Consider the following 27890-nt stretch of genomic DNA (forward strand, 5'->3'; position numbering starts at 1 on the left):
GATCTGAATTCAGATCTCCCAGTTGACAGCGGAGACCATTATCAACAAGGCACTAAGCTGTCCTGATAAAGAGCAACTTCTGCATTTTATTCCATAGGGATTTTTGCCTCATGATGTAGGAGTTCAGTTACAGCAAGCAGAAGGTTTTTGTGCATTGAAACAAATGAATGAAAGCAGCAAGGGTGAAATCTATTTTGTTTCATATTTTATTGTCTGGAAACAGGTGAACTCAACTAATCAATTAGTTCATAGATTTCTAAAGTTACAGTCATTAAGGAAATGCTGATTGTATTTCTGTACCATTGTAGGTGTGTGTGATGCCTTATGAAATACCCAGGTCAGATTTTGTATGTACCAGACATAATCCCTAGGAATTATCTGAATCATATTTATTTCACTTTGATTTTCTTCACACCATGAACATGAGATAAAAGAATGCATTGATCTCAGGTAGTTAAATCAGGGTCCCTGTGACATTCTGTGAGCATAAGATGGATAGAGCAAGTCACGTTTTCATCAGTCCCTTGATAGTGCTGCTAAACTGCCTTTTTGCCTGCTGGGAAGAAAAACCTTCATTCTTGATAATAAGGAAAAGGTCTGATCCACTGGTCGGCAAAGCTTTTATCATATGTATTTCTAAAATTTTCTTTGAGTGATGGAAATGAAGAACAAGAAGAGAACCTGTCCATCAGTTTCAGATCTCTGTGATAGGATGTTTACCACTGTAATTGAAAAATACAAATAACAAATTCAGAATTTAAGCCTCTGACTTAAAATTCTGACATCCTAAACAGTTCACAACCTTAACATTTCAACTCCGAACTACTCTATTAACTTGGTTTTGCCTAAAGAAGATCCTCCAGCAGGCCATTTCATTCTGATGCACAGACATTAAGGGTGAGAATTTTCATCTAACTTCAGATACTGCCGGTGTACATGTCTACAGCTAAACTAGAAATCCTCAAGTCCTTTTACAGCAAGTGAAGAGAACTAGGCAGGTTTAGGCCATGATTCACCTGGTCTTTTTAAATGTTTACTATAAGCTGAGGAGACTCACATCCTAGGATTATCCATTTCTCTTTGCTGTTCAGGAGGACCAAGGACTTTCAAAGCAGTTATCTACCCTGTAGATTTTAGATGACTTGGTCAGATGTTTCATCAGATCTCTTCTACCAGAAAGACTTTCTGCGTTTTCTGGTGTCTTGTTGTTTTGTGTTTTTTTCCCCTACTTGTCGTTATTATTAAAAGTGTTATTTATTTCTCATTTGAATTTATTTAGTGATGGCTGGTGCAGTTGATCTTTGAGATTACAAAGTTTATTTTTGACAGAATTCAATAGAATTTAACAGAACTCAGTACTAAGCCAAACTTGTCACAAAATGCAAACAATGAAAGTGCAAAATTAGAGATAGGAATGGAAACAGATTGATTCCAATTTACTAGTAGTATAAAACTGTATTCTTCCCCTTACTGCTGTTTATTTTCTAATTAAGAAAAGGTTAAATAGGATCATAATAGAAATTTGTTTGCACATGTGTTATTACAAAGATTTTAGTAATAAAATCCCAGATAATCTATTTACTTCAGCAGAAAATCTGAACCTTCATTTAAACTGTTAAAGTGCACTTCTTAACAATATACACTGTTCAGGGAATCGAAGACCCAACTCTGTAGTCACTGTTATGAATTTTTGCAGGTATTATATCTTGAACTACTTGCAGTCTCCCTTTTTACCCTGAAAATGTTAGATTTTTTTATTTCTTCCAGTGTAATTGAGATCTGTAAATCTGTTACATTATGTCTTGTACTTAATCTTTTTTATACATTTATTTTGTTTATCATTGTATTATGTTGCTTCCTGATAAAGCTTGTATGCAGAGAATGTCCTACGTTTATTAAGCCATTTTGTTTGTTGAAACAGGGACATGTTCTGAGTATAAAAGTACTGCATGGATTTGATTAGTTGTATCATCCTGCTTTTCTCACTATTCTCTATTGGTATAGTGTCACATTTGTCACTGTTTAGTTGCAGTAACAGTTAATATCTCAAAAAGTTACATTCTGTAAATGGTAAAACTTTGGTCAAAGAATCATAATGCAATTTCTTTGTAGAAATCCTCCGTACTACAGAATCGCCGTGCTGGTTACTCTATTACGTTCCCTCTCCTTCTTGTGGGAGACATAGTTAGCAAGTCCCTATTGTCCTTCAATTTTTCCCTAGTGCAGCGATCTCCAAACTATTTCAGTTGCACACCCCATCAGTAAAAAATTTTTGAAGTCACTACACCAATGTATATTTATTTATAAATTACATATATGTGATACTGCAGTTCTAATATTTTGTTTTCTTGCACCCCAGAAAATTGTCTTGTGTACGTGCTGGGGTGCATGCACTCCACTTTGGAGACCATTGCCCTAGTAGAAGAGTCCATTGGAGTCATGGACAGAGCTGACTGTTGGTAGATAGTGGCCCCAGGAGAGAATAAATAAATGAAGTACAGAATCACTTATTACCAACCATCTTAAAATATGGAGCTCTGTAAATGTTACTAGAAAACATGTCCTATAAAATAAGTCTTATACACACATCATAGCTGGCATTGATAGTATATAGTTAGCTTATTAGATTTCCGCGTATGCCCTCCTTCGCTCTGATTCACATAACCTAGTACTGTGCAGCTATGCTCAGTGCTTCATGGGACCTCAATTTTTGCTAATTCAGAGCTCAGTAGAATGAAAGAAGTGGAAAAAGAGATTCCAGACAAGCAGCTTTGTGTGTACTATTCTACCTATTTCATCACAAACCTGGATTTTAGGCTCTTAATACACAGACTCAATTAACTACATCAAGGAGCAACAACTGGTTTTTCAGAACCATGGTTTTATCTTAGTATAGGTGCTACTTGTAGATACATGTATTTTCCACAGTTTTTTTTCACCGTTTATATTTTTTCTTTCAAGGCTACTATTTTGTTAATATTTAGAAAGAGTTTACAGTAACCATCCTCATGTACTATTTATACATGTTGAGACAAAGGGTTAGGATATGTTGAACACAATTCATCTTTTCACTGTCATTACCAATTATATGTATAAATTGAAAACAATAAGTTTGAGATGGCAATTTCTTACGATACATAGAATGTCACCTTCCTTAGAACCCCATGTCAGGGAATTACGTATTACTGTTCAACATAGGCTTATGGAATGGATCTATAGGTATGTGTATAAGTTATCAGGAGCTTGACAAGATCTTCATTTTGAATTATGGTGTTTCTTTTGTCTATGGATTTCTTACAATCCTGATAGCAACATTCCACTATCAGTGAACTCCTTAAGGAAATCTGTCAAAGATTATTGCTAAGTTTTTCCAAAAATACTGTGTTTAGATTTTGTTACTTTTGCCAAGTACATCAGTACTGAAAAAATTTCATGTTGCTTGACAAATATTGAGGGTATTTAAAAGGTGCTTCCACTATATGCGAGATAGAAGACAAAAATACTTAGACTCAATGGATATTGCTACAGGTATGCTTGGGATGCTGGGGCTCCTACATGCTTCACTGTCTTGCCATATACTGGGTTATTTGTTTATCTAATGCTTGCCACTGAATTACAGCTTCATCTCCAGGCCTTCTTTTTGGAATTGTGTTCTGATTAGTGCATTACTTTATTCAGAATTATTTTTTTTTATTATTTGTCAATATTTAAGGAACAAGGCAATATGCATAATTAAAAACAAGTTGTTGTTACGATCAAATTTACAAAAGATAAAACAAGCTAGTATGATTAACAGTAAAGATTGTCTCTGGAAAAGAGTGCTTTAGAAAGTTTTCATGGATAAATTTCCCTGAAGAGAGGATATCATATCATGCTTCCTGAGGCTGGGAAGTTCTTCCCTGCAGGATCTGTGGGTACCCAGACCTCTTCCTCCTCTGCACTGTGGGACATAGAAAGCACAGCTGAGTTGTTGTGTTGTGGTGTATGGTTTTGTTTTTTTAATGAATCCCTTTAACACGCATTTCTTTAACTATGGGCTGCATTTTGTTCTTTCTTCTTGAATCCAATAAAAGTTGCAAAGTATAAAACAGGGGCAGATTTCATAATGAAACAACAAATAAAGGGAATAAAAAATTTGAAAAAAAAATCATCCACATAGTAGTCATGTTTATTTGTAATCATCAGGCAAAAATCCACTTTATCGATTTAATTCATTCAATTAAAAATTGTTTACAAAAATATTACCTGAACTCAGACTGCTTTTCTCATTCCTCATTCTTTATTTATATCCCTAGTGATGAATTTGGGCAGTCTTCAAGGAGTATTGTTTAACTAGGATGCTTAAGGCATCAGGAAGACATTCCACCTAACCTCAATTGGCTCTACCCTGTTTTCTTCTTGCTTGAGTGGTTATTATTATCACAGCTACAGGGGAAAAAACACCAAACCAAAATAATACAAAACATAATGACAAAGATAATGAATGCAATAAATGTTGCAAATGTTAAGCTTTCATAGTTAAAAATTTTCTCTTATGACTATTCATTTGCAAGACAAGAGTAGTGTAATGGAATAATGTATATACCACCCAATGTTATCCTCATCATAATTTCAAACACAGAATATATGAGTATCGTCAAAATGAAGAAAACCTGTTTTTCTTGTCTACAACTATAAATCAAAGGTACTTCAAAAGGATGTCATGGGACAAAAGTTCTGCACAGACACATCTGTAAAGATGAAAAATTGTGGCAATCTTTCTAACTTTGCATCTTCTGAGAGTAGTCTCTCTTAAAATGTTCTTTATGCTTCTGGCAATATGCAGATGCTAGAACATTTTCATTTTCTGCGTAGTTAACTAGAATGTTTGAAATTAAATGTATATGCATGCTTTGCAAATAATGTAGTTGATTACACTATTCACAGGTATGCAGAAGAATTAATATTTTTAAACATGCTTTGATGATTATATTTTATTTTATCACTTTATTTCGTAATAATTTAATAAAATTAGATTTTGGTTATTCATTACAGACACAGCACTGTTTTTTCCATCCTTCACTGGAAATTCTTATTTGGAACTACCTTCTCTGACATCTGTATCTGAGACCAGGACTGCATCTGGGCAGGAAACAAGCAATGTGACGACTCTGTACTTGGCAGTGAAAACAACTGCTCTTAATGGCACAATTCTTTACAGTGAGTACCAATGATACTTGAAGTTAAGTATCAGTTTTAGCTCTTTCAGGTCCTTATTAACTTTAGTGTACATCAGCTGGCATTTCCTATTCAGCTGCAAAATGAGTCATTAAACTGCAGTAGAAGCCTTTTGGTATTCCAATGTGTGATGCATTATAAAATTTGAACCATCCTTCTTTGTGTTCCTCTGGAAAGTTCTTTAATTTATGACTCATTGAGCAAAATAAACTTACAAGTGAAAAAGATGCTTCCTGACAAGAAAGAACATAGTAAGCATATGACTCCAGTGATAAGTGTTACAGCTGTAAAATACAAATGTTGACGAAGTTTTGAACAATTTATTACAGAAAAACATCTTCTCCATAATGAGGTTGAGACTCACTTTTTATTATAATTGTGATCTTGGTTCGATATATAGTTTGATTTGTGGAAGTATCTTAGTTTCTGAAAATTTGCCATATTTTTGATTTCACAATTCAGAGGATCCTTTTCTGGTCCCTGGAGAGCATACTTGCAGAGTTAGATGTGTGCTTGGTAATACCACATAAGAATGTTCCTTCTTGCCTGCATATTTCATTCCTCAGTATATGGCATGAACTTCTGAGACAGTATGCTTTTCATTAGTCAGCAAGAGAAATAGGCTTCTCTGCCAGTTGAATATCTTATATATTTTATATTGTAATTTCTATCGAAATGGAAAACCTGGAAAATGAAGTGATTTCTTCCCAAATCCAGGGACAGCTAGGGAAATATGTTTGTGTAATCTATGCAATAGATTTACTCCACAAAGAGAAAGCCATTAGGATTCTCTGTTCACAGCAGTTTCCTAAGGCTTTTCTACACACAAAAATCTTGATTTAATATAAATTATTTTAATTTATTTTTGTCATTGATATATTATGGACATAATATATATGAATTCATCTGCACTATGCCAATATTTATAAGCCAGATTTGAAAGTAGCATAGGCTTCATGGTATTATTTAATTATGCTTTCTGTAGGTGTAAAACACTGTAGCCCAAACTGAACATTTATGTTTACTGCTTTTCAAAATGATATCTCAAATCCTATTATGTTATAGCTGGGCTGTTGCTGTAGCTGCCTAAGATGCATGGCTGTAAAATTTGCTAAAAATCATGGATAGGTGGCAGTTCTTTATCTTGAAGTGTTTTATACTTGTTTCAGTTTGCAGAGAAGTTATTTGTCCCTCAAAAGGATTTCAAGGAGGGTCACTGGAAGTACTTTGAATATCTTTACCTCATCACTGCAAAGTACTTGGTTTCCTGCAAGACTTAAAGTAAAGCTCGTTATCTACCCATAAGCTCTGATTAAGCATGTCTATTAAGAACTAAAAAAAAAAGAAAAAACAAAAACCAAAATGGAAGCTCCTTTGCAATTCTGAGGAGGAAGTGGCGTTTTTTACAAACTTGGATAAGTGTACTCTATTCCTACAAGCAGAGATATATGTGTTTCTATCACTACTTGTTGGAAAAGTAGCAAATTCATGAAGCCGGGGTGGGATGGTCACTGTCTTTGAAACAGAAATTACAATGATGGATGCTCTTTGGTTAGTTTACAACTTAACCATTTTACACAGAAAGAATATGCCTATCTTTGCTAACATCAAATGTTCAAAATTTGTAACTGAAAATCAAACTCCAACTCTTTCACTATCTATGTTTTCCAATAATTACAAACAAATATGTGGATGCCTTCTTTGTGCACTGTGGGAGAACACCACAGCAGTCATAAATGACTTGCATTACCCTCCTTAACTTTATTCTCTGTATCCTAATGAATCTGCTTCTACCATTGTTTGTATATATATATATATTAAAAAAAAAACAAACCTTACAACCCAAAACTGATTTAACAAAAACACAGTTCCTTTATGCCTAATTCAGTTATATGCATTCAAATACTAGGTAATTTTATGGACATTTTGATGTTAATTTGTATTTAATTAGTGCAAAATAAACCCCACCAAATTAGATGGAGGGACTGCCATCTATGGATAGAGTGAGAAGAGCATTCTTCTGAATTATAACTATGAGAAGGTTGAAGGCTTATGGGCAAGCACTAGGGACCAAGGCAGCCAAGGGGATCTTGTGGTTGATGTCTACTATAGGCTGCCCAATCAGTGGGAGACTTCTTACTCCAGCTACAGAAAGCATTGCACTTACAGGCTCTTTTCATGCTAGGGGATTTTAACCACCCTGACATCAGCTGAAAATGTATCACAGCGAGCTGTAAGCAATCCAAGAGACTCCTGGAGTACATTGAGGATAACTTTTTAAACCAGATAGCAGCACTACCAGAGGGGTTGCAATACCGGACCTGATGGTCACCAACACAAGTGTGTTACTCAGTGATGTCAAAATTGAAGGCAGTTTGGGCTGCAGTGATCAGACACTGGTGGAGTTTATGGTCCTGAGGAATATGGGTCAATCAAGCAATAAAGTCAGGACCCTCAATTTTAGGAAAGCAAAATTCCAGCTGCTCAAAGAATTAGTAGGACCCCTAGGAAACTGCCCTCAGGGACAAGGAAGCAGAATGGAGCTGGAAGATCTTGAAGGACACTTTCCATAGTATGCAGGAGCCCTTGATCCCCAGATTTAAGAAATCTGCAAGAAACTCATGGCTGAGTCAAGACGTGCTGGTCAAACTAAAGGGCAAGAAGGAAATGCATAAGAAGGACATGGACCTGTTTGAGTGGGTCCAGAGGAGGGCCACAAAAACAGTCAGAAGGATGGAGCACCTCTCCTATGAAGACAAGCTGAGAAAGTTAGGCTTGTTCAGCCTGGAGAAGAGAAGTCTCTGGCGAGATCTATAGCATTCTTTCAGTACCTAAAGTCGGCTTCCAGAAAAGATGGGGACAGACTTTTTAGTAGGCCCTGTAGAGACAGAACAAGGGGTAATGGTTTCAAACTAAGAGGGCAGACTAAATACAAGAGAGGAGTTTCTTATGATGAGCATGTTGCAATACTGGAAGGGGTCTTCCAGAGAGGTGGTATATACCCCATCCCTGGAAACACTCAAGGTCAGATTGAACAGGGCTTCGAGCAACCTGACCTAGTTGAAGACATCCTTGCTCATTGCAGGGGGATTGGACTAGATGACCTGTAATGGTCCCTTCCAATGCAAACTATTCTGTGACTCTACATACATTTTTTTCTAGATAATGCACTCATCCTGAATCTAACACCATAGCTGTTCAGCTATCAGTTCATGCTTTCTGTGGGAAATTGTTAATGCAAGATTTTGAGGTGTTTACAGAGATTTTGTTACAGCAGAATTTGAGCATTTCACATTCTTTGTCTTTGCACTTCTAGAAAGGTAGAATGATATTAGTGCTTTCCAGTTACCCATACCTGAGATCTCCATTGACTTTGTCCCAGCTCCCTTCTTGTCCCTTCATGAACCCAGACAGAGGGAAGAAAGGAGGGTCAGGATGAAATGGTATGAGTTCAGTTCTAACCCTGACATTGAGCTGGGACAGTTCCAGGAACTTAGGCAATTTTTCATGATTTCTAGCAGATATTTTACTCACATTTTCTTCGTTGTCTCTGAGAAACCCATCATACTTGCAACTCTAGTGTTTTCTGAATGAGTAAAATGTGCATATACAGATTATGCTGAATTTTGCAGTTTATTATTTTCTTATGCAACAAACTCTTCTGTCAGATAAACAACATAATATCGTTCATGAGCTCATATGCTCCATCTGTTCTTCCTTCACCCGTTTTTTGTTCCTTGCTCTGTCTTCCATTTTCCCTTCTAACAACTTCAAAAGAGAAGCTGCTGTTGCCAGCTGTTCTCCTTTTAATAGTAGTATAACTCCTGCTTCTGCTGCTGCTGTGCTACCATCAAACAGCTGAGAAATGAACTGTCAGCAGAAAGTCATCTTGAGGCTAGTACACTCACTAGAAACAAGAACTACAGAATTACAAAAAAGGTTTAATGTTCTCTACATTTTCATATTCTCTTATATAGATGTAAACAATAGCTTGTGATTAAGGTTGCAACAAGTTTCACACATTCAAAGAGCAAAAATCTGTCTTTGTCAAAAGCATTTTCAAAAATAAGAAAATCACAGTGATCTGCATGTGTCATGTGTATTTTACTAGAAAATAATTACAATTTTCTTCTTTTTTTTTTAATTATTCCACTTGCAGATCTATCCTTTTTTACAAGAACTGTTGTGGTTTAAACCCAGCCATGCAGCTCGTTCACTCCCTCCCCCCTTCCTCCCCACCCCCCCCCCCCCCCCCCCCCCAACCCCCTCTCCCCGGCAGCTTCCAGAGTGATGTAGGAGAATCAAAAAAATGTAACTCCCACAGGTTGAGATAAGAACAGTCCAGTAAGTAATGTATAACACAAATCACTACTGCTACCACCAGTAATAATAATGATAAGGGAAATAACAAGGGAAGAGAATACAATACCACCCGCCAAAACGAGTCCAACCCAGAAGAGTGAGTGCCCTTCCGGCTAACTCCCAGTTACCTCCCCAGGCATGACATGCTGTGGTATGGAATACCTCTTTGGCTAGCTTGGGTCAGGTGTCCTGTCTCTGCTTCCTCCCGGCTTCCCCTCGTCCCTGGCAGAGCATGAGCCTCACAAAGTCCTTGGTCAGGGTAAACATGACTGAGGAACAGCTAAAAACAGGCTGAAAGTCAAAACACAACACTGCACCAGCTACTAAGAAGGAGAAAAATTGACTGCTACTGCTGAACCCAAGACACACCTGATTTTACCAGGTGGTCATGAGGTTACATCCTTTTCTTTAGCAGATAATTAGTAAACATTTAATTTCAGTGGGAAATCTCAGACAAGATGCTTTTGCTGTACAAATGACTAGAATCAGAAAGAGTGCATAAGTAGAATATTTAATTCAGAATCTTAAGGGAAAATGTAAAAGCATTAAAACTTGTATTTATCTTTATGTAGTATACCACCCAGTGAGAATCAAAAAGGTGATCTGCGCCTTCTTCTCTTGTTCATAAACATGCATCTTAAAATAAAGTGAACACTTAGAAGTACTGATGCATTGTTTTCATAGCTTTTAGCAGCTGATGTAAATACCTATATAAAAATGCAAATAAGAAAAATAAAATATGTATATACATAAAGCAAGCCTACTTATAGGCTATCTAATAGGCAGAATAGAAGAATCATTGTGCTACGCATGTCACTTTACTGATTTGCACTATATTGTTGAAAAGCATTTTCCTATTTAACACCTTAATTAAAGAAGATTTTGTCAATTGTTGGTTAAGAAAAAGAAATACTAAGGACTAACTGTTTTTGTAGAGTCTGGCAAAAATAGGTTGTTAAAAACATGGGGAAAGAGAGGTTATAAGTTTATATCCTATTTATAGAAAATCTCTACATGTATCGGGAAAAGAAAGTAACCCAAGAAGAAAGGGATAGCATATAATTTTTAATAGACTATAAACCATCATCTGTTTTAATAAAATGACAAATCAACTTTCCTTCTTACTAATCATGTTTTCCCTAATTATTTTCAGTATGTATTTAATAAGCATAAAAATGGTAACAGTCAATGGACTAAAATTGTCTGGAATTTTTGTCTGGACCTTGTCTTTAAATTATTAGTAGACTGTGAGGACATTCTTCTTTAAATATGCCAGGAGAAAAAAAAATTAAAATATACACAATTACTATTTTTTTGCCAATAAAGTTTAGACATAATTTGAGAAATATTTCTTTGTTGAATACAGTTTGCATTCTTACAATTTTTTTATTTCATTCCTTCATGATTTTACTTGTTTGCATGCTTTAATTTAATCAACATATCAAAGCAAATTGTGACATTTAGCCACAAAGCAAAATAAATCCAAGTAATCATAAAAAACCTGATACAGTTATAAAGCTTCACTTCATCATTGTCACTTTTAACCGGGTTAGCATAATGCTGTTCACAGTCCCTTCAAGGACAGATTGTTTAACTTCTAGTATATATGGTAGTCTATAACTTCTGACAATTGGATTTATGGTGGCCCAGCCCATGTTTATAGCATTCCTTAAGGACACCATCTCCTTTTTCATAAGCAATGCTTTCAGAAGCTCTGTTCCCCAGTGCTACTTCCTCTCCTAAAACCAAGAATGGTCCTTTCAGGCAATTCAGTCATAGTCTATTTGTCTGTTATTTCAGCTAGCATTCTCAAGCAGAGCATTTCACAGTATCCTTCATCTGTGTCAAAATGTTTTTGCATAATAAAACTTCATGCCATAGCTTAATAGGAGTTTAAATCTGTCTTTTCTAGATAGACAACCATTTGACCCCAGTGGCCACTTGCTTGCCGTCATACAAATACAGCCTTCCACCTTGCCATTTCTTGTGAAAGGATGATTGCTGAGACCTGGTTTCTTTGACCTGATCCCCTGACAAAGTCTCTACTAAGGTCAAGATAAGTTACCCCTAATATCCATCAAGATTTTTTCACGCAGATGGCTTCCTGTCTGTGTCCGTTCCTGGAACACATCTTTTGAGCTTAAGAATAGGGCTCTTCCCATGGAGGCAATTTCCCACCATATATGCTAGGTAATATATGCTCCTTTACATTGCCAGAACAAAATTTTTCACAGGGACACTCTGCCTTTTCCTGTTCACTGTAGAATGATTTGAAGGACTGTCCTTTCCAAGGGTCTCATACTGCCTGGCATATAATAATGAAGAATGATATTAGTCTCCTGCAAGTGTGACTTATAAGCGCTCCCTTGGCTGAAGTTCAGGCATTAACACTTGTTGAGGTTTCAAAGGGTAATGCTGCCTTTGGAGGAGCTGTCACAGATTTTTTACTTTAATAATAATAATAACGAGGACCTACATCCAAGTTTTTACTAATGGACCATATGAATGGACAGACGGATTCACTGGGAGAAGAGAAATGATCTATTCAGCTGTAACTTTGCTTCTTCATGACATGTTGTCAGTATATACATTCACAACCCTCCCCGCTTCATTCTCTCTAAATTCAGTGTAGCTTACAGATTTGCTTATTGATAGAAATTAGAAATGCATGGAACAGCGTGTGCAGGAAGGGGAGAAGAAGATAAGGAAATGAATGATGCAGTATGTGCATATATTAGTTGTGCTGGGGTTAAAAGGCAGTGGCTTTTTTAACAGTGCAATATATTTTGAAAGAGAATTAAGAGATTATTGTAGAAGGAAAACATAAAAGCCAAAAGCATAAAATCCAGTCAAATTAAAGTATCTTTGGAGTTAATTAGGTATTCAGAATACAAAATATGGCCAAGCATAAAAGACTTTCAGGGGGTCATCAGGATTTGTAACAGACTGAAGAAATACTGTGTTGACTAGAAAGCTGCTCTAGAGGACAGAGTTTACTTTTTGAAATGTTTTTCCTATGAATTATGCAAAAGCAAATGATCAGGAAGTTGCTAACACCTGCTGCCCCTCTCTATCTGCTATTACCTTTTTCTTTCTGTTTTGTCCTCCAAATGAAAATTGATCATTTTCTCTTAACAAATCAGTAGGTATTCCAGCAGGTAGCTGTGTACAGCCAAGTACACCCACATTCTTTCTACCTTTCTGAATAAAAATGTTAAGGGATATTTTAGGCTGTGTTCTCCAGCAGCTCCAGGTCTGGAAATCTTTCCTACCTAGCCACTGGAACCCAGCCCAAAGACCTTGTCTTCATCCCAGTCTGATTGGCATGGCTGCTGCTTTCCCATTTGCTGTTTAAACTATGCAAAGTTCATCATGTATGCCAGATGCACACAGACGTGCACACATGCAGACACACAGAGAGCATTGCACAGCTGGCTACACAGTCTGCCATGGGCAAGGCACAGACTTCAACAGCATTTGTCTACAGGACTCACAAAACATGACTGTAGAAAGTCAAATTCTCTTTCCTCTGACTGGTAGAGATTGAAGTTCACTAGTGAAGGCACATACGTGGCACTTGCTAGATTTAAAAGGACATGTGCGTTCATGGGTTGTTCCTCCCCAGTTTCCTGTTTACATAGCTCCACAAACACAATCCTCCTCAGTATCCTGGACCCCCACGCTGGCACCCTTCTCTGTTGCAAAGTCCAGGGTAGCACTCTTTGAAGTGATGTCTGAAGTTTCGTGATAGTCCATCCATTACTGTGACTGGTAAGATTAGTTTCTGTTACTGTCCGTTGCTTCTGTTACTGTTTTCTGTGGCTGTTTGTCACATCTGTGGTTTGCTTATTGCCTTCCTTCTTCCTTATTGTCCCATTTTGGCAAGGTCCTCAATAAGATAATCTTACTGAAACAAGCATTCCCACACACTGCATGCCCATACCAGTTAGTGTAAACCACCAGTTCTTGTTACTATCTCCATTTGTTGGTTGAGTTTGTGCCTCTGTATGTTTTGATTTTGTCCTTTTTCCTTACCATTGTGTTTGATAAAGTTGTTAATCAGAAAAATCTTAAGGAAGAAAATGTTCTCTCCTACCACATACCTACATAAAGAATTTATTTGTATATTGTATATGTTGTGTTTTTTCTCAGCTGAACTACAGATAAGCTGGAGAATTGGATACAGGTAGGATTCGGGAAATTAAGAAGAACGTAGCAATCTGCTCAAATACTGCTCAAAAAAAATATAAGCAGTAAATTCAATTTCATCACCTAGCTATTGTGCGTTTTTTACTTCAGTTAAATATAGTAAAATATCGAGCAAAGAACAGATTAATATTTTAACAGTTTGCCTTAATGGGGAATAAAAATCCTAAACAGGAGCTGTGTCTTAGCTTCTATAAGAAGTAAGTACAGTTAAATTCAAAGGGCAAATTGATAAAACATTACCCATTCAAAATAATTTGCCATTGTAGGTGTTATCAATGTGCCACCCATCATTTAAATAGAAATATTTTGCTGTGCTCTTTACAATATACTATTCAGTGGAAGCGAACAAAGACTAGAAGATTATTTTTTTTTAATATACTTTTATCCATAGTTTGAACTGCGCAAGTAACAGTATGTCTGAATTTTTGTGGACAGCAATTATTCTTATCAAGTCTTACATGTGTCATTAATTGGGAAAGGTGACTCGTTTATGATCTTTACAGAGAGTATAAGAATAGGGAGATGTTCTCTTATAATCTTTGTTTTCTATAATATGGTTGAAAAGCTGAACAAAATAGTAAATCATGATACAGTATTTTTGTGATTCTTTTGATGTTTTTGTCTCACCTTTGGCACCTTAATAATACTCCTGAATATAGAGAAAAGTTCACCTTCAATTAATGTAAAGATCTCTTTAATGTTTATGCAATTACACTGGTTCTGTCTTTTGGTTATTTTCTTTTACTTTGTCTTGTTTTCAGCTATTGATACAGAGCTTGCTTTTTTTCTTAGAGTAACTTAAGCAGAGTCCTTTATATTGATAGAAGACTCCTCAACTACGACACATAATTGTAATAATTATAAAAAAACGCACGCATTATGACTGGTGATGGCATTCCAGTAGTGTGAAATAGTTTTGGAAGGTCCTACACTTTCAGAAGCGTGACTGTCCCCATTTTTGTTTTCAAAGCTAGTGAAAGGAATTTTGGAGAACAGTTTCTTCACTTTTATCTTGTGGAAGGAAGACCAACAGTTCGATTCAGCTGTGGAAACTCTCAGAACATTCTGACTGTATCTGTGAATCAATCCATTAGCAAAGGTACACTCATCCCTATCACAATAAGGTAAGAACTTACCTTTGTGTTGCATTGAAGAGTTTTAGTCATACATATATATATATATATTGAGCGATAAATATGACTTCACCTTTTTTTTTGACAATAAAAAGACAAGTCATATTGGAAAGCAAAATTGTATGCATATTCAGAAAACTTTTTCATAAGGTAGTGTTCTTGATTGAAAAGACATTTTAGTTCACACAGATTAGTTCTGTCCTTTGTAGAACTTAGGAATCATTCAAAATTCAGACACTTTTATAGATACAGACGAAGTCAGTTTGAGAGCTGAAACAATTTAGACATAACATTGGAGATAGTTCATAATTTGAGCTACCAAATTGGTATCAGATTGGTAGCTCAAAATTTCTGCTTATTTATACCTTGAATAAATTAGACCTGTCATCAGAATTCTGGTGATAAATATAGGACCAATTTATTTTTTAAGACGAAAAATTAAAAAATGAGCATGCTGACAACATCTCACAATGTAGGCTGTACTTGATGATCTTAAGGGTCTTCTCCAACCTAAACAATTCCATGATTTTATAAGCTGTCATTGCTACATATGCAACTGTCCTGTCAGCAGTATACAGTGGTGACTGACCAGTAATGTTATTTTTAACCCAGTACACACAGTAGTTCACAGAATGGTTAATTTATAATTTTGGAAAAGATATTGGTATCATGCCTTGCTAAAAGATTAACTCCTTTTTTTACTCGTGGAATTTCATATGTGCTAGTTTGGAAAAAGGTATGGATAAGATATTATAGATGTTGTGTTATATTAGTAAAGTATCTAATGTTTATCTTAAAATGGTTTAGCAATAATTCTGACACCCATACAAATTTTAATTTTACTATAATTAAGATACTATTTTATTTATTAAATAGTTAAAATATCAGAGCTAATTGGTGCACCTGAACTGTAAGCATTTGTGATGTGAAGGAACTTGTTGCCAAGTTATTAAATTAAAGGCAGTTTTAGATAGGACCAATTTTCATGTTAGAGGAGACTGCAAAAGTTACTCTGAAACGTGCACATCAGAGTTCTCAAAATTACCTTTAACTACCAAAAATGAAAGTAAAAGCACATCTAAAGGTTTTTGTGTTTGCCGTCTGAGCTTGAGATCTCAGTATATTAAGTAGACTGATACTGGGAGAAAGGACTGTTTAGTCTTTTTTGGGGGCTAGATATTCTTCTCACCCCATAAGCTTTACCATAACCTTTTATAAACAAATTTATTAGAATGTAAATATAAAACTTCTTTTCAGCATATGGAAGAATGAAAGGATCTACCATTCAAGAAATTGTTTCATTTCCATCTTATATTTCTTCTCCGCCACAGGTCTATACATTACTCTTTTGCTACATTAAAAACAGTTTTTTTTCCTTTCATTTTATATTAGCATTAATCCCTAATATTAATGAAGCAAAGTCACATAGCATACATTCAAATCTGCTTACATGTTAGCTGAAAGTATATTAATCTATTTTAGGGGTTTTGTACAAATTGTAAATGTATTTAAAATTTATAAAGAAAATTCTATCTCTTGCTATCCCTAAAAGACAACAGACAAAGATTTTTTTTCTCTTTTAAGACACTTGTTAGAAGTATAAAGCTCAACATTAATAAATAATTCCAAGGGTTTTTTTTAATCGCAAAGACTACTCTTGTGTGAGACATTGGTCAGCTAACTGTCTGCACTGTATTAGCTGTGGTAGCACTGTGTCTCTCCTTTGTAAGACTGAGACATTAAAATGCTGTACGGATTTCAAAGTCTAATAATAAGCAACAAATGCAGCTAAATGGCATTGAAAAGATTGATTCTACTTATAAAGTTCATGTTCACAATAAAAAAAAATTCCCTCGTTTTCCAGCTTAAAATTAACACCTGGGAATTTATGTGTTATATTATAGTGTTATATTGAAAAGTAATGTCAGTTCAATTTACAACCTTTGTTTACTGGAATTTATACTGCTATCTTTAAAAGTAGCATATTGAATAACTTACAAGGTGTGATTGTAGACTGTAACTGGTGGGGATATACATGCATCTGAGTTTACGGGCTTGGCCTTGAAAATGACTAGTGATTATTCTTGTGAGTCCTTCCAAAATGTAGAGAGAGCAGTATATCCTTCACCAAGCAGCAATAAAGTTGTAATCCTTCAGCAATCATCCTTAACCTTTGCCAAATTAAAAAGCAAATGACAAGGCATTTTTGCCCACCCCGCCTCCTCCCCCGCCCCGATCTTGTATCATAGGCTATAAAATGCAAATCCATAACAGAACTGTTGTTTTGTGTCCTCTTAGTGACTGCTGAAGATAGATAACTATAGCTGTATGTTTTACCTGCAAAATTAATGAGGGGTTTTGATTTCTTTTTTTCCCCCTGTAATGCAGGAAAAGACACAGACTGGAATAAATAACTTTTTTTATTTCTATTTGAAAACACTCCAACTGGGAGACAATATTTCTATTAAACTTGACTTTTAATAAGTCTATAAGATCTCATTTGACAGATATTACAGTCCTGGGTGCAACTATGTCTCCAGTGGATAAACAGTGTAATTAACACAAACAATAATGACTATAGAACAGATTTTCACCTTCTCAAACTTTTTGTTTCTACATCCACCATGTGCAGGAAACTAAGATATACTCATAGTTTACAACTACTGTTTTGTCTTAACTATGTGATTATTTTTCTTAGATATGGCCATTTCTTTCAAATCTGATGAAGATTTGATGAGTTTTAAATGCTCAGTCATTGCTTTTACAGTCCTTGTGAAATGACAGCTTTATAGGAAACAGCTATAAAACTCTGATTGCTTGCTTTTTTTTTGTCTTGCCTGTAGAAACTAGAGACTGGTTGCAATGCAGTTTTATTCAGTGTTTCCATTTCCATTTATTTTAGATTTATTTGATTTCTGGTTTTTAAAATGTGCATTTGTTTGTTTTTTACTTTTTGTGATTACATAATCAAGATTTTATTGAACTTTACAGTTAAAGCTTTGAGCACATATGTGAGATGTAGTTTAGTTTGCCTTTATGGATTTGCTCCTTAAAGTTATTCAGAGCATATTAGTTCAAACACATTTCGTTCTATACGAGGATTCTGAAATGTGTTTCCTCATGCAAAATTTGCTGTATGTTATTTGTGGTTAAAATGATGTCACTGTCACTGGGGACAGATGGTGTTTCTTCAATTCAGTGGTTAAAGGAAAGTAATTGTAACAAGCAAGAGATTTAAATGATCAACTCGCCATTATTTTTATCCTTTGAGACAGTGGATTTTACCTTTTAAAGCAGGAATACTTATATAATTTTTAAAAAATTTTACATTTTCTTCTCTAATTTTTATTTTTTAAATTATAGTTCCTTAAAAAGTTTAGATTGTTCTAGACAACAATGGGGGATATAAGAGTCTTTTCTTTTTGGAAGATTCTAGGCAACCATTAATTAAAATCTTGCATATATATTACAGTGTCACTTTTTCCCATTTTATTTACCGGCAGAATTGTCAGAATTTTGCTGTGGAATTTAATGAACATAGTACTCATCCCCACAGAGCTTTACCAATGTATTCTGTACATTAATATTTCATGTATCTTAGAATCAAAGAATCATAGAATCATAGAATCGTTAGGGTTGGAAAGGACCTTAAGATCATCTAGTTCCAACCCCCCTGCCGTGGCCAGGGACACCTTACGCTAAATCGTATCACCCAAGGCCTCGTCCAATCTGGTCTTGAACACTGCCAGGGATGGAGCATTCACAACCTCCCTGGGCAACCCATTCCAGTGCCTCACCACCCTTACAGGAAAGAATTTCCTTCTTATATCCCACCTAAACTTCCCCTGTTTAAGTTTTAACTCATTACCCCTTGTCCTATCACTACAGTCTCTAATGAAGAGTCCCTCTCCAGCATCCCTATAGCCCCCCTTCAGATACTGGAAGGCTGCAGTGAGGTCTCCACACAGCCTTCTCTTCTCCAGGATGAACAGCCCCAACTTTCTCAGCCTGTCTTCATACGGGAGGTGCTCCAGTCCCCTGATCATCCTCGTGGCCCTTCTCTGGACTTCTTCCAACAGTTCCATGTCCTTTTTATGTTGAGGACACCAGAACTGCACACAATGCTCCTGGTGAGGTCTCACAAGAGCAGAGTAGAGGGGCAGGATCACCTCCTTTGACCTGCTGTTCACGCTCCTTTTGATGCAGCCCAGGATAGAGTTGGCTTTCTGGGCTGCAAGCGCACACTGCCAGATCATGTCCATTTTCTCATCGACCAGCACCCCCAAGTCCTTCTCTGCAGGGCTGCTCTGAATCTCTCTCTGCCCAACCTGTAGCTGTGCCTGGGATTGCTCTGACCCGGGTGTAGGACCTTGCACTTAGCATGGTTAAACCTCATGAGGTTGGCATCAGCCCACCTCACAAGTGTGTCAAGGTCCCTCTGGATGGCATTCCTTCCCTTCAGCGTATCAACCGAACCAGACAGCTTGGTGTCATCAGCAAACTTGCTGAGGGCGCACTCAATCCCACTGTCCATGTCAGCGACAAAGATGTTAAACAAGACCGGTCCCAACACCATTCCCTGAGGGACACCACTCGTTATTGGTCTCCAGCCGGACATTGAGCCATTGACCACAACTCTTTGCGTGCAGCCATCCGGCCGGTTCTTTATCCACTGAGTGGTCCATCCATCAAATTGATGCCTCTCCAATTTAGAGGCAAGGATGTTGTGTGGGACAGTGTCGAACGCTTTGTACAAGTCCAGGTAGATGACTTTAACTGCTCTCCCCCTGTCCATCAGTTCTGTCGCCCCATCATAGAAGGCCACCAAATCGGTTAGGCAGGATTTCCTCTTAGTGAAGCCATGCTGCCTGTCACCAAGCACCTTGTTGATTTTCATGTGCCTTAGCATGCCTTCCAGGAGAATCTGCTCCAAGATGTTGATAGGCACAGAGGTGAGACTGGCTGGTCTGTAATTCCCTGTGTCATCCTTTTTCCCCTTCTTGAAAATGGGGGTTATATTTCCCTTTTTCCAGTTGTTGGGAACTTCCCCTGACTGCCATGATTTCTCAAATATGATGGCCAGCGGCTTTGCAACTTCATTTGCCACCTCCTTCAGGACCCGTGAATGGATCTCATCAAGACCCATGGACTTGTGCACATTCAGATTTTTAAGATGGTCTCGAACCAGATCCTCTCCTACAGTGGGCGCAAGGTCTTCATTCTCACAGTCCCTGCATCTGCCTTCCAAGACTTGGGTGGTTTGGTCAGAGCCTTTGCCAGTGAGGACTGAGGCAAAGAAGTCATTCAGAACCTCAGCCTTCTCCAAATCCTGCGTAGCCAGTTCTCCTGAGAGCTTCCTGAGGGGGCCTACATTCTCCCTAGTCTGTTTTTTATTTGCTATGTACCTGTAGAATCTCTTCCTGTTATCTTTAATACTTCCAAGTGAACATATCAAATGTAGTTGTTTCAAGTTTTCTGTCGTACTTTAATTAGTGGTATGGATGTAAGCATTTACTCACGGTTGAAAAGGGCACCTTTAGCCATCCATAAAAGTCTTTATTTGTTAAATAAATTATTCAGTTAATGTTGTTTGCCTAATTCTAGCCTAGGGTCTGCTCAGTGCAGTCAAGTTCATAGTGTATGGAGTCACTTGTCATTCTGCTTTTCTCTCAGATAAAAGGGCTATATCACTATGGAAGTGATTGATACGTGCTGTTTTTTCTTATTTGCAAGTTAGCAAGCTATATTAAATGTCATTTGAGTACCAGCATGATGTCTAGTCCAGAAGCTAAAACAACTGATGAAAAAAAAATGTTAAAAAACATTTAATTACTTGTGTAATTAAGTGTGGGTTTTCTTCAGTCTTTTTCAAATACGTATGTACCTTTGTAAATTTTTAAATGTGAACTGTAGCAACAGTTCAGTAATACTGATAGCATAGTACAGCACTGTCAGCTGCCTTTCCTGAAGTGAGAGGCATCAACAGATCTCACAGTTGTGAACAGCACCCTCCATCATACTGATGTCTACTCTGAGTCACATGGAATATAGTAACCCACATGAAACCACAGAGAAACATAAACAAAGTATGTTTATGATATTTCAAAGATAAAAATTTTGAAAAAAATATGAGCTGTTGACTACTTATGCTATTCAAGAAGTATTCTAATGACTTGCATTCATTCCATCTAACCTTATCTGCTCTCAAGTTAGGTATCTAGTCTAAAGAAGTTAGTACATATAAATATGTGGATTAATGGGAAAAAAAATCATACAGTACTCAGATTATTATAGCTCACTAGAACTTTTTGTTATTCAGCTGAAATTTCACAGCATTTCTTTAGGTTGTCTACCTCCACTGAAAAATAGAGGTCAATATTGAATGGCAAACATTCTGAAAAGATAAAAGAATAGATCTGCAAAACAAAAGTTATTGCTTTCTCACAATTTTTTCCCCACTGATAAAGCCTTCTTTCTGTTGAAATTGCTGCAACTTCAAATCTACTTGAAAAGTCAAGATACTGATGTTGTGAGCCTCAATGGTAAAAGGAATATATTTTTTAAATTTCTTTAGTGCCGTGAAAAACAAAAGTGTAAACAGTGACAAAGTTATTTGAATTTTAAACAATTTTCTCTTTCTTAACTCCTGTTAGTAAGTTGCACCTTCCAACCTCCTAATGAAAATGAAATTTAAAAAAATAGATTTTGTTTGTTATTCTATGTTATCAAATTTTATGTCTCATCTGACATTCTGTTAAATCCAATTCTCTCTGGGGTCAAATGCTGACTTTTAAACTCAGAAAGATAACTCTGAGGTTGAACTTGAAATTGACATAGTAAATTCTTGTCAGCCATTCAGTGTCCTGAAAAAAAGGAGGGCACAGTTTAACCTCTATTCCTCAGTATCATCCACTAGAATTTAAACTTTTTTACTTGACAGAATAAGAGATGCTACAGATTGCTGTATTCACTGTAAGAAGACAGGACAGCTTTTTACCTATATTACAATCAGTTTTAAAAATTGTAGAATAATAAAATCTATGATTCTATATTCTTATCTCTTTTAAGAAATTAACATACTTCATTTGTATTCCCAAGGCCCTTGGGGGTATTTATAGTTATAAACAGTTCAACTTAGCATAATTAAGCAAAATCAGGTAACACACAAAAATTACAGTAACTTTTGCAGTAATTTATTTTGCATTGCATTTACCTTTCTAGGATGAGCTAACTCATCCTAAAAGAAGAGACCACTGGCAAATCTGTCTCATTCAAAGACTTCTAGTATAGCAACATACCATTTGAAAATCATCGCAAAAAATTAATTCTACCAATGAGTGGGTTTGTTTGCACATGTATAGTATCCTAGGAATAGATTTATTAATAGCATACATAGACGTACATGTATGTGAAGAAAGACTGTTTTGAGTTCCTTTCTTGAAGCCTGTGACAGCTGGTAACCTTTGACTTCAATAAAGCTGTTCCTTTTCCTAGACATTTATATTGAAAATAGAGAAATATTTTTTGTTTCTCATTTTGTGATGTTATTTTGTTTGCCTGCAGGCATAACTGTCTCATAATTATGTAAAATAAATAATTATTAGCCTTAAAAACTTGAAGAGCTAACTTTTTACTAATGTACAAGACATACACATTATGATGTCGAGCAAAAAAAAAAAGAAATACTTCTGATGATTTCTGTCTTGTTAGGCTTTCTATTTTGTATACTAACCGTCCCAGTGAGAGTGCCTGTATAGCCTGGTGGTAAAATGGAAGGTGTTTTGTATCTTTTCAGTGGCTAAGGTTAATTCCTGGCCAACAATTTCATTGCATTTTCCCGTCTTCATCTCTAAATAGGGGATCATACTTGAAAATAATGGTTGATATTCTCGGTTTTGACCAATATTTTTTGTTATGCCTGTTTTCCCTAAGACAAGTTGAACATTTCAGTAATACCCCTCAAAACATGAATTCCATTGCTGTCAACTATTGATTTTAAGGAAATACCGAGTGGCTTAAGACAGCATATTTTCTTTGTATTTTTTCCTACTAGGATTGAAATTGTGATAGGAATAGGACTAAGGAGGGGTGTTTACAAACTTTGTCAGATCCATATTCACTTGTTTAAAAAGATCAGCCGTTTAATAACCATAGTAATCTCTAAGGTTCAGTATCTCTTTGTTGTGTATATTAAAACTATGTTGGCAATTAGATATGTAAAGAGATTGCTAGGTTTTCATGCTATAACCTTAGCAAAGCATGACTGAAGTATTGTATGATTCAGAACATTCTAATGCCTTCTTGTTTAGCAGCCCATTTTATCAAAATTGAGATGACTAATAGCTAGTGTAATTTTCAGAAGCAAGAATAACCAGAAAAACTCATTTTCCAAAGAATGCTCTAGGATTAGTAATCACATTAAAGGAACCATTTCAATTCACTGTTGATAATTACAATAATTATTTATTAATTTCTCAGTGGCTGATGTTGCTAATAGCAATTTTTAGTTTATGTGATTTTACTGAAGCTCTATGTCACAATTTACTGGGTCTTATAAAGACATTGATCTGCATATTCACCAGAATTAAGTTTTGCATTATAAAAAAATATGAACATTTCATTACCTTTTATTTTTAGGTTTGATTTTGTGTTATAATTTTAAAAATTATAATAAGTTTTGAAGAATCTCTGTGTTTATGCAAGGAAAATAGATTAAAGTTCTAGTAGTCTTTATAAAACAATTCCCATTTTCTATATACATCTGCTTTAAAAATTATATGATTTGCCTTTTAGCAATGTTACAGCTAAAGCATTTGTAAGTGTTCTTTTTATTATATCAGGGAAATTCTAAACTGTTTTTATCCTAAATTTCCAGAATCTTGTTAAACTCTTTAGAACACTCCCTTCATGTACTCATGTATTAAAGCTTTAATGGTGATCCTTTCAAACACACCGTAGTACTTTTATTTCCCTTGTGTTACATAAAGCATTGTATTCCACGTACTGTTGATGGGATTGCTTACTCACTGCAGTTTCTCTAGACAGATAGCTTCTGCTCCATGATCTCATAGTATTCACTTTTTTTGTCTTGTAGCTAAATGAGTTTGTCTGAAACAGATAGCAAAGATTTCAAAATACTTGGCTGTTCCAGCTATTCCAGCAAAGAAACAGAATGCAGAGCCTTTCTGATCTGCTTGGAAGGAAGAACAGTTCCTTCACATACATGATAATTCATGTTAGCTTGGCACAGCATGTGGAACTATAGCAATATAGTATGTTGCCAAATAGCCATGTCTTCTTCACAAGAAGTAAGATGATAGTAAATGTTTACTCTGTTGTATTTGTGAGTTCTGAAGTGCTAAACAAGCAAACAAAACAAACAAAAAAAAACCCTGTGAAGGCAAAGCAATTTTAAAAATTCTCTTCCTCAAGTCTGTTGTTGCATAAGTGGAAGATCAATACAGAAAAAAAAAAAAATTGGTTCAGTGTGCTTCTAACAGTTTGCAATTCTCTACGGGTTTGTTTTAGCTGAAAGAAATAGGAAGTGCAATTTTCTCTGTAGATATCGAAAATCAGTAAAATCAAAAAACAGCAGGCAGCTAGAGTTTGCATGAATGCCCAAAAAAAGGAGTAGTGGAGGGAAAGGGAAGAGAATGTATGTCCAGACGAGCCAGTTTAGCTCTCTGATATACCTTATGAGCTCCAGTAGCTGTAGTGGAATCAGAGGGCAGGTCGCCACAAACAATGAAACAGGCAGTGAAGCCGTGCAGTCCAGACTGCTGCGAGATGAGCTGAATTTTCTACTCTGTGCTAAGGAGAAGGGAGCAGTTCTTGGTCTAGGTGATCAGCTCCTAGCTCAGTAGCAAACTTCCTACGTGGTCTGAAAGAGTCTGGTTACTCTTGGCTTGTTACTTAGCTTGCACAGCTCTGAAGTGGGAGTATTGCTTTCCTATCTCAGAAAGATGTTCAAAAGTTTAAATGTCCTGAGGTCAAGTATTTAAACAGATTTTTAAAATGTGTCATTGAGATTCTGATACATGATCTGTATATTGTACTATACTCAATCCAGTTGTGTAACCCAAAATCATCACAGAACCCCAGATATACTAACTAGGGATGTTTGTTTCATACAGTTCATTGGAAATCTATATTCAAGGTGAGGGAAGCAAGAAACAGCAATAGTTGCTCTGTGACTTATTACTATTATTTTATTTTAATTGCTATCACCTTATTTCTAACTTCTTGTTTTCTAAATGAATTGCAGGCAGATATTTTATATATAGTTTGCATATATGAAGAGTAGGAAAAAAACAGGACATCAGGCTGCTGATTGTTTCAAAACTAACCAGTTTAATTCTAGCTTTACATACTGGCAGTGAGAACATTTGGTGCTGCAAATTTAATTACTTGATTAAAGAGATTATTGAGTAAAATTCATACATACATTTATTAAATAGTCTTTTTGAGTGTTCAGGTTTGAGAGAGAGATACATCTGAGAGAGATACATGTGAGCTACATCTTTCTAAAAGTCTGAAAGAAACTCAGGAATACAACTGAGGAAGAAAGTTATTTCTCTCCCTTTGACTGAAGTACATTATATGATGTATTTATATTCTGGAATGTAATTAATTCAAGTGGGAGAAGCTTTTTTTTCATCTCTCCACTTTTTTGACTGTCATTAACTCTTGCTTCTTCTTTGAAGCACACATTGACCTGGCTTTCTATTAGACCATCCAATGTCCATGAGACTTTCTCCTCTGCGTGCTTATCATTGTGTACCCCTTGCCTTTTATCCCACTGCCTTTAGCTTTGCTGATCTCTTTCCTATAGAATTACTGATGCTGCTGTTACATCTATTTCTGATCACCTTCATCTAAAGATGCTTTGTCATTTTGTGACCATTACTTGATCTTGTCCTTGACGTGGCTGGAAATACAGAATCAAAATAATGCACTTCACTGGAGACTGATTGCAGACAGAAATCTAAGCTGTGGGTAAATGTAGCAGAAACTAGAGGGCAGACACCTTCAAAAGGAGCAGTTTAAGTGTGCAGATTTGTGCTAGTATTACATCATGCAGTTCAAAACAAGGTAAGCTATCTTCAAATAGCTAAGACTAGTTTTCAAAGTCATTGCTGTCATACTGGTACTGACAAGGTTGTACAATAAGTCACTTGGGTTTTCAGCTAATATATTTGCATCCACATGTCAATATCTTAATCTTTCAGCAAAGGGCATGCAGAGCTTATAGGAAGAAGGTGTACCAAGTGCAGGTGCCCAGGAACTGGCAGCAGGGACTGCCAGGAGGCATCTATGAGGAGAGACCAGGGCTGTCCTATACTGGACACAGCCAGTTCCAGATTCAGCCCACCCACCGCAGGGCATGCCTGAGCCCTGCATCTGAGGTGGGGGTGCCTCAGGGAAACGTTTTTAAGGAAGGGCAAACACCACACAGGAAGATGTGGAGGGGGAAAGGGAAGCAGTTCTTCGAGCACAAAGGTCGAGAAGGAGGGGAGGAGGCGCTTCAGGCACCAGAGCTGAGATTTAAGTAATTAATTAATTAAATTATTTTTCCCTGTGGCAAGTCTGTTTTACCTATGTCTGTAATTGGTAAGTATCTCAGCCCAGGGGCTTTTTATCTTATTCCCCTGTCCCCACTGTTACCCTTATGAAGGGGAGTGAGAAAGCAGCTGGGTGGGTAGCTGGCAGCTGGCCAAAGTCAACCCACCAAAGAAGGAGCTGAGGAGAGGATTTTCTACATTCCTTGCATATGTAGTTGTGTGGGTAAAACACTGTAATAAATGTGACCTATGTAGTTTACTTAAATTACAGCTAGTGCTGCCTTGTGTTGGATAAGGTTTTATTCTTCTGTTGCTCAACAGAAGGTAAAGGTGACTATACTGTAGAATTCTTGCAGTCACATTATAAGTTTTATAAGACAATTAACGTAGAAAACTAATTAATATCTAGCACTACTGGTGCTGTTGTCTTTCCAAAGGCATGAAAAACATTGGCTGCAGCACAAGGTATTTCAGGATATAGTAACTATTTTGTCATAGTTTGTAAAAAGGTTCTCTAGGTCTCTGGAAGCTCTGTGCTTTACTGTGAAATAACAAGACTTTATATAAGGCCAAATCTGCACTGAGCTCACACTCCAAGCGAACTGTACTAAACAGGCATGCAATCCGGTGGTTTGGATTACAATAAAATGAAATTCCTCTTCAGGCTGTAGACTGCCTTTTCTGGAGGTTTTGCTCAACTGCAGGATCACATGTTTGCTGTACCTTTCCCTGTCTAAGAAAATGGTGCATATGTAGCTTTGGGATATATCTCCCTGCGGTTTTTCTTCTACAGCTTCCATGCAGTTTGCAGCGCTGGTCAGCCATTTGCATTGATGGTGGATACGACTTGATGGGTTTTAGCGAGAACACCAGGAGCTAAGGATCTGTACATCATCACAGAAATTGTTTTATCCCCCCTACAGTTCACATTGTCTTGCCAGAGCTGCCAGCACCTAGTGAACTGGAAGTAATGAGAGATACAAATGTAGGAGCTATAATGTAGCATGCTGTGTTACTACTAAATTACACAGCAGCTGTTCAAAACACCTTCAGAAAATATATTTTCTCTTGCATCTGAATACATTTTATGTAAATCTGATAGGCGGTTTGGCACCTGGGTTTTGTTCCCCACACTGTCAGGAGCAATCTTCTGCAACCTCTTTTGTTCACCCATCTGGAAAATAACAGGATTATACTTGCAGGCCTTCTGGGGAATGGTGTAAGTTTTGCTCAATGGCAAATTTTGTGAAAAATACAAAACTAAACACCAGTCTGTGGCTTACATAAGACAAGGCATAATCTGACCATTCTTTCTTTGGATGAAGTGGATGAAAAACACTCTTCCTGAAGGCAGATGTCTATTATTTCCCTGCCCATGACAGAGGGGTGGAACTAGATGATCTTTAAG

The 27890-nt window shown here is 36.5% G+C and overlaps 1 protein-coding gene across 1 annotated transcript in view; it reads left to right on the forward strand.

The window, feature by feature from the left end:
* EYS (eyes shut homolog) overlaps positions 1-27890 on the forward strand; it is a gene marked incomplete at its 3' end in the record, with an annotated part of 771151 nt that overhangs the window by 661845 nt on the left and 81416 nt on the right. The window contains exons 37-38 of the mRNA XM_057418821.1: positions 5035-5199; positions 14759-14912. Of these exons, the coding sequence (XP_057274804.1) occupies positions 5035-5199; positions 14759-14912 (319 nt within the window). The remainder of the gene's footprint in view (positions 1-5034; positions 5200-14758; positions 14913-27890) is intronic.

Source organism: Pezoporus wallicus, unplaced genomic scaffold (assembly GCF_028554395.1).
Source record: "Pezoporus wallicus isolate ANWC-B61680 ecotype Strahan unplaced genomic scaffold, APGP_CSIRO_Pwel_v1 contig_4901, whole genome shotgun sequence".
In the NCBI taxonomy this organism is placed as follows: Eukaryota; Metazoa; Chordata; class Aves; order Psittaciformes; family Psittacidae; genus Pezoporus; species Pezoporus wallicus.